Genomic DNA, 12,289 nt, shown 5'->3' on the forward strand with positions numbered 1-12,289 from the left:
TGTGCTTTTGTGTGTCTGTGTAAATCTAGGAAGTAAACAGGCAGCAGCTTCAGCTGCCCACAGTTATAATGGATGCAGCCAGACTCAGTGGAGGGAGATTTCTATAGCCTATTTGGCCAGTACAGAATAACAGTATATATAAAATAATATGCAAATTGGTTTGAAGGAAGCTTCAGAATGGCAAAGATATTTTTATTACAAATTATGTGAGCAGACTGCAGTTCCTCTTTAACAATCAATAACATTTTCTCTTTTATTTTATATTGCTTTTATTTATAGGAATACTTACTATTATTAAATTACATTCTTTCCTAATACAGAACCCTGGGGAAAAGCTGCAATACCCTCCACTTCACAAACATGCAGGGACTTGTTCCGGAGTGTTATTGAACCCAATGAGCCATCAGTGTTGTTACAGTCTGACTTACCTGGAAGTGTAACCGACTTGTTTGATGAAGCTCAACCATCCTGCATAGTTAAAAGCATTGCCATAGATAATGATTCAGTTCAAAGTAAGTGGCCTATATTTTTCATTAGAAGGTGCTATCAGAAAAGCTTAATACAAATGTTCCAGGTAACATTTTACTGTTTATTTCTACAGGTCAATATTTATGGGAAAGTGCATATGCCAGATCCTAGTATTGTGGAAAGTTTTTAGCCAGGCATACATATGACAATACTGTTTAGGAGGTTAATTTAGTGTAGCAAGGTCTCTGGCCTTGTCCAGTCTAATGAGAACATCCCAGGCCAAAGATAGCTGACATCTTTCTGCATGTGGGGAAAAAGGATTAGCTCCAGGACACCCTTAAGTAGTTGTAGATTCAATTAGCAGACTCCGAGACTTCAATAGGAGGACAGCCATGCAGGGAAAGGCCCCAGCAAGGCGTCACATCTGCACATGCAGGAATGCTGTCTCCTATGGCAACAGTCTTTAACAATTCCTAACTCAGTGTAACAGTTTCTTCAGCTTCACTACAACTGCCTCTTGTAGTTCTTCAAAACTGAGCATCCGGTCTCTCACTAGACCCACTGATTAACTGACTCTGAATCCCTTGAGCTCCTTCAGTCTTTGGGGTGGTATCTCCCTCAAGCATCACCCATGCTTTCCTGCTGGGTCCCTAGCTTGACAATCTAGATACTTCTCAAGCTTCATCCCTGCTGACCGGCTCGGTCCCTGGCTTGACACACAAGGCTGCTCTGCAAGGGTCACCTCCACTGGTTAGGTCCCTGACTTGATCACCACCTGAAGTTTCTGGTTCTTCACCGTGTCCGTTCGGTGCGAATGCGCTCCCCTTCTACCTCCGACAACTGACATGTTCTCCAGCTGGCAGAACTGTCAGTTCTGATTGGACTGCAAGCCGCAATCCCAACCCTGTACTGCTCTCTTACTTCCGAATAGGCCCTCACACAGCCTAGCAGCCAGATGTCCCCAGGATAGGCCCAATCTCTGGCCTGGCAGCCTGGGGCACACGACACATGTCCACCCAGACAGCCGTCCAGAGGGCACAGAACATAGATCACCTGAATCCAGCCGAATATATAGGCTCTCCCAGCAGGCCAAGGGATTCAAGAAAACCCCTGCTCATTGGCTGAGATACCCCATATACCCATATCCTGACCCTAAGTTGTCCCTCTCATATCTCATACCACCAAGTGCCTGGCCACCTAGTGGTAAAAAAGAAAAGTACAACCAGGCCAAGCTTAGGGAGAAATCAAACGATCTCTAACAATTGACCAGGGTGACTACTCCTGGCAAGTAAATTTGTGAGGAGCATTTCTGACTAAACCCCAGGGTGCTACATTAGCATTTTCCTTTGGTTCATTCTATAAAAAAAAAAAACATCTAAGCTGTTAATTTGCTTTTAGTGAACATGCCTGCTCACAGGAGGCATACTAGCTAACTAAACTTGGGACTAAGTCCTCCAGTACAGGTTTTCAATATTTTACTGAACTGGTGTTTTTCCCCTTGAGTAAACTCCCTTGATTGATTTTTACCTATAGGTAAGCCTATAATAAGGCTTATCTATAAGTACAGTAGATATCTTCTGAACGTGCATCATTTAGGAGTTATTTACTTGTAAAGACGCCAGTGATGTCACCAACTTATGCACTCTGAAGGAACAGCATACCAGTGCCGATTATTCAGAGACCAGTGCCGTGAACAGTGGCATTATCGCGGCTTGTCCAATCAAAGGACCGGAGCTCACCAACCCGGAAGGAAGATCTGGTGAAAATTCAAGCCCTGCCCAGTTTCACATAATGTGCTACTATAATTTTGCCTTGCATGTTTTTTTTTTTTAATCCGGCGGTTTACTATTGCAAACCCCCCCCCCAAAAAAAAACATGTTTTACCTACATTCCTCAAGTTTAACAGTATGCACAGTATGCACCAGCTAAAGCCCTGGCAGGGATATGAGGGGTGGGGAAATCTCAGGGGACCTTGTAGATCTCAGGGGACCTTGTAGTAATAAGTGAGGAATTAAAACAGAAAAGAAAGTAGGGAACATATTTTCAAGGGGGCCTTTCAGTCATTTGGACCTTTCATGGAGAGAAAAAGTGGCAATGGCTAGCAGGACTGCAGACACTGGGTTAATGAGATTCCAGAATTTATGACTGATATAGAGAAAACAAACTTGTTATCTCAGAAAGTAAATAAGTTCTATTTTAGATGTTGGAGACCAGAGGCTTCCTGAAGCTTTGTGTGGCAATAAACCTGCATTCTTAGGTTTACGTTTTACCTTGTCTCCATCAGTTTTACCTTGTCTCCATCATAAGGGAGCAAGAAGGACACTTGCCCTGGGTCCCTCTGCCAGAGAGAGCCTCAGATTCCCTGTATAAAAAAATTAAACACATTTTCCCTGGAGACTTCAAAAGCGGGTCCATTGAAGAAATTGCCCACTTTGCAGCCTATGTCACTTTGTCACTTTATTACATGATGAAGGGCTTGCTAATACCTTTCCAAGTGTTAATGTAGCTCTTAGAATATATTTGAGCATGATGGTCACTAGTTATTTGGGAGAAAGGTCTTCCAGGAAATTACCACTGATAAAGTATTATCTTAAGACCACGATGACCCAGGAAAGGCAAATTGTCAAGAGCAGTGCCCTTAAAATGATACAGTTTGATGAGTTAGTTAAAGATTTTGCAGATGCTAAGTGCAGGAAGAAAGAAAAAATGTTTTCTTCGGAGCCTAACATATATATATATATTTTTAGAACAAATGCAGTTTATCATTAATTTCAGTTCACTTTTTTTCTATCAAACAATTAAATTTCTATGCCTGGGACCCCATGGGGTCTAATTCCAGCACTGATCACCAGACCTTGTTATTAGTCTCGGCCATACATAGGTCTTTGTGAGCTGATTGGCATGCAATGGCTTTCTCTCTTATGCCACGTACACACAAAGCCAACTTAGTCTGACGGACTTCCCGCCGGACTGTCCGCCGGACTTTCCGAACGAGCTACTTACCCACACACGGCCCTTTTTCAGCGGACTAATACGGCGTACTAAGTTCACCGGACTATCCGCCATACTTTTGAAATGAACGGACTCGCCCACACACACGGAGGAAAGTCTGCATATTTTGAGCGCGTATCCAGGTAGCCGGGGCAGCGAAGGAGGCGTCGCTGGCCCCGTCACCTGGTATGGACTTAAAGGGGAATCCCTACACCGAAAAATCGGCGTGGGGGTCCCCCTAGGTCCACATCAGACCCTTGTCCAAGCACGCTACCCGGCCGGCCAGGAAAAGGGGTGGGGACGAGCGAGCGCCCCCCCTCCTGAGCCGTACCAGACCACGTGCCCTCAACATGGGGGGGTGCCTTGGGGAAGGGGGGGTGCGTGCCCACCCACCCCAAAGCACCTTGTCCCCATGTTGCTGAGGACAAGGGCCTCTTCCCGACAACCCTGGCCGTTGGTTGTCGGGGCTGTCACCGCTGTTGCCGTCTTCTGTTCTTCTGTTGTCTTCTTCTCTTCTTTTCTTCTCTTCAGATGTTGCCTCGTCGCTGCCTCCGCTCACAATGGCAGGGACGCGGCGCGCGGCGACTTATATAGGGACATCGCTAGAAGGTTGAGTATTAACAAAACACTAACAATTTACATGTGCCCATTTATTTTTTTTTTTTGGCGCACCCATTAGGGAAGCTCAGTGTTAGTTCAGGAACATTTCAGGCACATTTTTTGGACATTGTAGGCACCCCCTGTCCCCGTATTGAGAGTATGTTGCCTGATATTGTTGGGAGGGGGCGCACTGCCATTTCTCTTCTGGCCAGCCAGACTGCATGCTTGTATCAGGATCTGGTATGGTTTTTTGAGGGAGCCCCATGCTGCTTTCTTTTTTTTTTCTTTTTTTTAGCATGAGGTATCTCTTTAAAATCTAGATCAGATCACATTTTTGGAGGAGACCCCATGTCTTTTTTTTCTATAAGGTGTCCCCCTAAAAACTGACACAAAAAAGTTACTTGTAATACATAGGGGGAGATGTACTAAAACCCAGGATCCGGGGCAGCTGTGCATGGTACCCAATCAGTTTCTAACTTCAGCTTGTTCAAATAAGCTTTGACAATACAACCTGGAAGCTGATTGGTTTCTGTGCAGAACTGCACCAGATTTTGCACTCTCCAGTTTTAGTAAATCCCCCTCATAAGATCATTGCAGGGTGATATATGATAGAACTACATTATTGCAAAACAATATTATTGAGATGAGATAACATTTTGAGATCCATTGGATGGTCCTTCAGGATTCAGGTATGAACAAAAGACAATACCCCCGATTAGGGGTTAGCACAGATGTTCCTTTCCCTTCTTACTTCATATAAGTACAGTATATAATTGATTTTACTACCATTTAATACAAAATGGTATAATGCAATTTTTACTCTATAGTATAGAGCACAGATCTCATTGATTGAGTATGACCAGCTAATTCACACTGCCCCGTGCTTGGTATGTGGTTTATAACTTCTGCCTGTTGAATTGCCTTGTTTCTCACTATGCATGTAAGGCAGGCGAATAAAAATGTAAAAATTAAGACATTGTCCACTTTATGGCCACTTCCATAGAGGAATAACATTGCTTGCATTTAAATGTGTAAGTCTAAAATAGTTTGGGCCCTGAAAACATACATTTTATTGTGGTAGATTATTAATATTCAGTGTTATTAAAGTAACTGTAAACATAATAATAATAATAAAATAAAAAAAATACATGTCATACTTACCTGCTCTGTGCAATGGTTTTGCACACAGCATCCCTGATCTTCCTTTTCTGGGGTCCTAGGTCAGATTGCTTGCTATGAGGGCACTCATGCAGGCTCAATCCCAAGCCATGCTCTGTGAGTCCATTGATACACACAGCGTGGCTCAGCCCCCCCCCCCCCCCCTCCGCTCTCTCCCAACAGGCTGTAATTGACAACAGCAGGATTCAATAGCTCCCACTGCTGCCTGGCCAGTGGAGAGAGAACCTGCTCTCAGGTACAGAGCTGGATCAAGATTGGGCTCAGGTAAGTATAAGAAGGGGCTGAGGGGGAAGCTGAACCCACCCAGAAGGTTTTTTACCTAGGCAGATATTGCATTAAAGCAGAGTCCCGTCCCCCCCCCCGTCCTGTCCCCCCCCAGAGAAAAAAATGTAAATTCAGCAGCTACATATATATACTGTAGCAGCTGACTTTTTGTTTCAATAGATTTTTATTGGTATTTTAATACAATAAGATCAAAAATAATATTTTTCACACAGTAACTTAAAAATTATGCGATATAGGAGTACAAAACAGTGTTGGGAGTCATTGCATCAAACCTCTATGACCAGTGTTTGGATGATTGTTTCAGGTGTGTATCATAAAAGGTGGTAGTGCTAGTCAGCAGTAGTAGATTTGGCCCCCCTCTTCTCATACACCCCTTTGGGAGCAATCTGTGTCCAAGATGGAGCGTGGCCACCTCATTGTGATGTCTGAGTTGGTTATACACACTTAAGCCCCATACACACTATCAGTTTTTCTGCTGAGTTTTTCCTTCAGGTTTACCAAAACCATGTAGTGCAAGGGCCTGCCTGATTGCATTCAAATTTAAACTCCTAAGGTTTGACCTCATATTATATGGTTTTGGTAAATCTGAAGGAAAAACTCAGCAGAAAAACTGATAGTGTGTATGGGGCTTCAGAGAGAAGGTAGCACTTCGGTCTTTGCGTACTAGGAGAGCCAATGCTACCAGTGAGTAAAGGAGATGTGGAGAGTCCCTGTGGAGGACGCCATCATCCGCTCATATGTGCAGTGTAAGTGAGTTAAGTCTATTACATTGGCTGTTGTGGGAGGAGCAGTATTTTTCCAATTTCTGCTGAGCATTAATCTCGCAGCTAGAAGTATTTGAACGATCATGTATTGCAAGGTTTGTGGGAATTGGTCTATGCCAAGAGAGAGGATTGCCAGGGCTAAAGTCGGTAGGATCTGTTGAGATATGTCCGAGATGATATGAAATACATTTTTCCAATATAGGAGCAGTTTGGAGCAGTTCCACGTAACATGCAGGAGGTCCCCTCTTAGTCCACACAGTCTTCAAAAACTATCTAGGAGTTGAGAATTGAATTTAGATATTGTGGCGGGGGTGTAGTACCATCGAAGGGTTATTTTAACTGATAGTTCCCAGAGAGTGGTGCATTTTGAGGCATTTTGTGTAATTTTACATGTCTTGTGCCACTGAAGAGTTGTAAAAGATTGTTGTAAGTCATTTTCCCATTGGATGTGTGAAGGCGATTTAACAAAGGTTTGTTTTTGTTGGAAGATGTTGTAAAATGGTGTGATTCCCTTTCGAAGTGGAGTAAGTGATGAGAGAAATGACCATGCTGAGGCGTGTATGTTTTGAGGGGGGTTTGGGCAGTTGTGTAGGCAATGTTTGATTTGTGCGTATTGGTAGAAATCTGTATGTGAAATGTAAGGGGATTTCCAAGGGGGTCTGTGGCACATTCGTAGGGTGGTTGGATAGTAGGTGCAACCAGGTTTTAATGGATATTTTCATGGTTGGGGGTGAGTAAGATGGGATTTTAGCTCCCATCTGAGCTGCAAATAGCCAAAGGTTTGTCGGGCCATATGTGTTAAACGTTGATTCAATGGAGCCCCAATTTGTGTAAGGAGAGGGGAGAAACCATTCCTGTTTGGGTTAGAATGGAGGCCGAGAAGTGGTCTCGAAAATCTATGTAGCCCATCCCCCATACATTCTATGTTTAATGAATTTCAAGTGCGAGCGTCTGGATTTTTTCCCACATGGCTTCGAGGGATTGAAAGAAGCTGGTAGGTATAGGAATGGGGAGAGTGCTGAATAGGTAAAAAATTTGTGGAAGACGGATCATTTTGAACGCAGCAGGAGAACACATGTTTGGATATATTGTGAAGGCCAGCTTAGATTTTGGCTTGTAGGGGGAGATAGTTAAGCAAAAACAGAGAGTTTGTGGATTTCGTGAGATGGATACCTAGGTAGGGTATACTTTTGTCTGCCCAAGTACATGAGAATTGTTGTAAGAGATTCCTAGTACCGCGTCTAATTCTAGGTCAGGAATGTGAGATTTTGTGGGGTTAGCCTTATAGTAGGATACTGTCAGAAACCATGAATCAGACCGAGACAGAAGTGCAATTTAATCACTTGTTTATTAAATAAAAATAAAAAGGTCAATAGAAAAAGGGTAATCAAAGCATAGCCAGTGTCCAGTAACCGGATAGAGTAGTCAGCCAGGCCAGAGTTCAATAACCAGATCGGGTAGTCAGCCAGGCCAGAAGTCAGGGATCCAAGTAGAGCAACAGCAAGCAGGATAAGGAGCCAGAAGGGATGTCAGCAAGCCAATCTTTAAACAGAACCGCAGGAGATGGTTTCTTGTGATGTGACCAAGGCAAAGGCAGAGGTGAAGTGAGCTGGACAGCTTTAAGTAGGCAGATCAGACGAGCATGATCAGTAACAGCTGGTAACTGTGGAGAGAGATGAGAACTGGCAATTAGCCGACAGCTGAGCAGCCAGCCCAGAGAAGGAAGGGCTAAGCCAGCCCTGACAGATACCTCTCCGAACCAGGCTAAGAGTTTTTGGACTTCTGGAAGGGTTGATGATGGATTGGTAATCATCAGGATAACATCATCCGCGAATAGGCTGATTTTATTTACTGTATTTCCTATAGTGATGCCTGTTATGTTGGGGTTAGTCAGAATGTGTTCAGCTAGGGGTTCCATTACCAGATTAAAAATTAGGTGGGATAGTGGGCATCCCTGCCTTGTTCCGTTGGTTATGCGGAACAGAGTTGATAGTAATTTAGACGTGTATACTCGCGCCGATGGATTGGTGTAGAGGGCTAAAATGGCCTGGAGGATACGTCCCTTGAAGCCCAATTTTAGGAGAATAATGAGTCAAGGTTTGTCGACCTTTGGTGAAGCCTGCTTGGTCTGTGTATAAGTGATGGGAGAATGTCTACAAGTCTATTTGCCAGTAGTTTGGCATACAATTTAAGGTCCAGATTCAGTAGTGATATGGGACGGAAATTTTGAGGGGTGGTAGGCTCTTTAACAGGCTTAGGTAAGGTGATCACAAGCACAGATAACATTTCGGTAGGAAACGAGGAGGCGGATGCAGCATGGTTGAAGAGTGTGCATAGGTGTGGCGTCAGTGTCATGTTGAACACTTTGAAGTATTCCCCAGTATAGCCGTCTGGCCCAGGGGATTTAGAATTAGGAAGATTATCAATGGCCGAATGTATTTCGGTCTTGGTAAAGGGCTGGTTCAAGTATGATAATTGGTCAGACGATAATGGGGGTAGATTGATCTGATTGAGGAAGGTTTGTATCTCAGTCAAATTGGGTTGGCGGGCGTTGCTATCAGAGTTAAGGTTGTACAGGTCTCCATAATAGGAGCTCAATGCATCCGCTATGGCTTGGGGATTAATGATTTTGTTGTGGGTAATGGAATGGAGTAGATGTGCTATCTTAGTTTTTAATCTTTGCCCTTTTATGCAGCGGGCCAAAGCCTTCCCTGCTTTATTACTTATTTGGTAGGATCTTGCATTTAGTTTCCTAAGGTTCAATTAATATCTCTCAAGTAGTAATGAGCGAAGTTCGTGGCGTAATTTGTATATTTGGAATTGTAGTGTAGGTGAGGGGTTTAATTTGTTTTGGCGATCTACTGCAGCTATTTTGCAGTTAATTCTTCCAACATCTGCATCCTCCTTTTTTTCATTTTGGAACCAAGTTGTATAAAGAGTCCTCTCATGAAGGATTTATGAGCCAGTGTTATTGAGGACATTATTATTATTATTCTGGGACAGATAGGTGACATTAGGTGGGTGTTGTAGGATAGAGTTGTTCACCCTCCAGATGAAAGAGTTGGGATTGGCTGATTTGTTTGTAATTTTGATGCTTATAGGCGCGTGGTCTGACCAGGTGATTGTGTGAATATCTGTGAATATGTATAATCCCTCTCATCCACGTGACCACACCTCCAGGCATCATACAAGTCATTGTTTGTTAAAAAAGAGTTCAGTGGAGAGATAAATCATTTTGATCCAGAAGAAGAGTCCATCTCATAGTCTGGAACTAAGTTGAAGTCCCCGCAGATTAGTAAGAGACCCTTTTGTATATCTCTGATTGCCTTAAGGGTATCTTTGAGGAAGGGCTTGTGTCTATGATTCAGGGCATAAATATTTACCAAAGTGTAAGCGACATTGTCTATGGTACATACAAGTATTATAAATCAATAATAAAAAAAGTGGTGTTGCGCTCCCACACGTGAATATATCTCAAAAAAGAAAGCCAATCATTATTAATAGACCAATGTGTCACTTGTGCAATTATCTATTAGTGTCCAAAAATCAATAAAGTGCTGATGTGCATAGAATATCACTACGTATAAAAATAGGTGAATAAATAAATAAATACAATAATATAGTGGGCAACAAAAAAAAAACAACAATAAATAATTAATAAAAAAGCCAAGTGATGGTGTCACTCAAAGTGAGGTAAAATATAATCAATAAAATAAGTCCAAGTGAAAGTGTCACTTTAAAGTGAAAATATATAACACAATGGTGAATCTGTGGCAAAGCAATCTCCACAACAAAAGTGATGTCCGGGTGTTCACTGAGCACACTGGGTGATTACCTTACAGCTGTAATGTATACAGCATATATAGTCTTTAAGGGGAAACCAGGAAAGGAGCTTCAAACTCTTGTAGCCTCACCGCCTCCCAATATGGGGTTAATCCACGGGTTAACTCAAAGGGAATGACATTGCAGATATGTATAACACAGTACAACAGATTACGAGCGTCCTGTTCGTGTGCGAACATCACTTCCGGTGTCCTACGCGTTACGTTACGTCACTGTCACGTGACTTCAACTGGGATCACGTGACAGTGACGTAATGCGTAGGACACCGGAAGTGACATTCGCACACGAGCAGGACGCTCATAATAAGAACATCTTTTGGTTTTGGTATGAGGCGTATACAATCGATAGTGCATTCGATTGGTGATATTTCGGGTAGTAGATGAGCAATGTCATGTCTCCTATGTACTTGTGTAGATCGATTGGGGCTACTGACTCAAGGACCCCCGGAGCTTGTTGTGGCTTTTCCTTGAGTGGTCCTCGATAGGAATGAGCCGAACACCCCCCTGTTCGGTTCGCACCAGAACCTGCGAACAGACCTAAACTTCGTGTGAACTTTAGAACCCTATTAAAGTCTATGGGACTCGAACGTTCACAATCTAAAGTGCTCATTTTAAAGGGTAATATGCAGGTTACTGTCCTAAAAAGTGTTTGGGGACCTGGGTCCTGCCCCAGGGGACATGGATCAATGCAAAAAAAAGTTTTAAAAACGGCCGTTTTTTCAGGAGCAGTGATTTTAATAATGATTAAAGTGAAACAATAAAAGTGTAATATTCCTTTAAATTTCGTAGCTGGGGGGTATCTATAGTATGCCTGTGAAGGGGCGCATGTTTCTGGTGCTTAGAACTGTCGCTGCACAAAGTGTCATTTGTGCAGGAAAAAAAGTCTTTTAAAATCACTTGCGGCTAAATTGTCGGGTCTCCGTAATACAGAGAACACTCAATGAGTGTTCTCTGTATTAGCCGACAATTCATTCATTCATTGATTAAAAAAAAAAAAAAAAAAAAAAAAAAAGCGTGGGGGTTCCCCTAAATTCAATCAAAAGGCCCTTCAGGTCTGACATGGATATTAAGGGGAACCCGTGTCAAATTTTAAAAAAAAATTGACGTGGGGGTCCCCCCAAATATCCATACCAGACCCTTCAGGTCTGATATGGATATTAAGGGGAACCCCGCATCAAATTTTAAAAAAAATTGACGTGGGGGTCCCCCTAAATATCCATACCAGACCCTTTATCCGAGCACGCAACCTGGCAGGCCGCAGGAAAAGAGGGGGGGACGAGAGAGCGGCCCCCCCTCCCTCCTGAACCGTACCAGGCCACATACCCTCAACATTGGGAGGATGCTTTGGGGGTCTGTGACCCCTCAAAGCACCTTGTCCCCATGTTGATAAGGACAAGGGCCTCATCCTCACAACCCTGGCCGTTGGTTGTGAGGGTCTGCGGGCGGGGGGCTTATGAGAATCTGGAAGCCCCCTTTAACAAGGGGACCCCCAGATCCCGGCCCCCCCCTGTTTGAAATGGTAAGGGGGTACAAAAGTACCCCTACCATTTCACAAAGAAAGTGTCAAAATGGTTAAATAAGACAAACACACTTTTGAAAAATTCCTTTATTAAAAATAAAAAAAATAAAAAAAAAATTCCAGCGGTGCTAATCCACTCTTGCTATCCAGCGACGGGTCTCCGGGGTCCAGCGATGGATGATCATATCCAGCGACGGGGGATCTCTCAGTCCAGCGCTGTCCATACCTCCTTCTTCTGTCTCCACTGCGGAGACACTGCAGAGAGCCGAGCGCTGACATTTCTTATATTGGGAGGGCGGGGCCACCCGTCACCTGACCCCGCCCCTCTGACGCAGGAGAGGGAAGCCAGGGGTTCCCCAGTGACGTGTGGGTGACCCCGCCCCCTCTGATGTAACGCAGGTTTCCGTTACATCAGAGGGGGCGGGGTCACCCACACGTCACTGGGGAACCCCTGGCTTCCCTCTCCTGCGTCAGAGGGGCGGGGTCAGGTGACGGGTGGCCCCGCCCTCCCAATATAAGAAATGTCAGCGCTCGGCTCTCTGCAGTGTCTCCGCAGTGGAGACAGAAGAAGGAGGTATGGACAGCGCTGGACTGAGAGATCCCCCGTCGCTGGATATGATCATCCATCGCTGGACCCCGGA

The 12,289-nt window shown here is 44.0% G+C and overlaps 1 protein-coding gene across 1 annotated transcript in view; it reads left to right on the forward strand.

Annotated features, from left to right (window-relative positions):
• Positions 1-12,289, forward strand: part of LOC143975837 (uncharacterized) — a 140,873-nt gene that overhangs the window by 74,536 nt on the left and 54,048 nt on the right. Inside the window, exon 4 of the mRNA XM_077478401.1 lies at positions 321-512. Coding sequence (XP_077334527.1) covers positions 321-512 — 192 coding nt within the window. The remainder of the gene's footprint in view (positions 1-320; positions 513-12,289) is intronic.

This window comes from Lithobates pipiens, unplaced genomic scaffold, assembly GCF_037356315.1.
Source record: "Lithobates pipiens isolate NorthernLeopardFrog02 unplaced genomic scaffold, aLitPip1_a1.2 Scaffold_13, whole genome shotgun sequence".
In the NCBI taxonomy this organism is placed as follows: domain Eukaryota; kingdom Metazoa; phylum Chordata; class Amphibia; order Anura; family Ranidae; genus Lithobates; species Lithobates pipiens.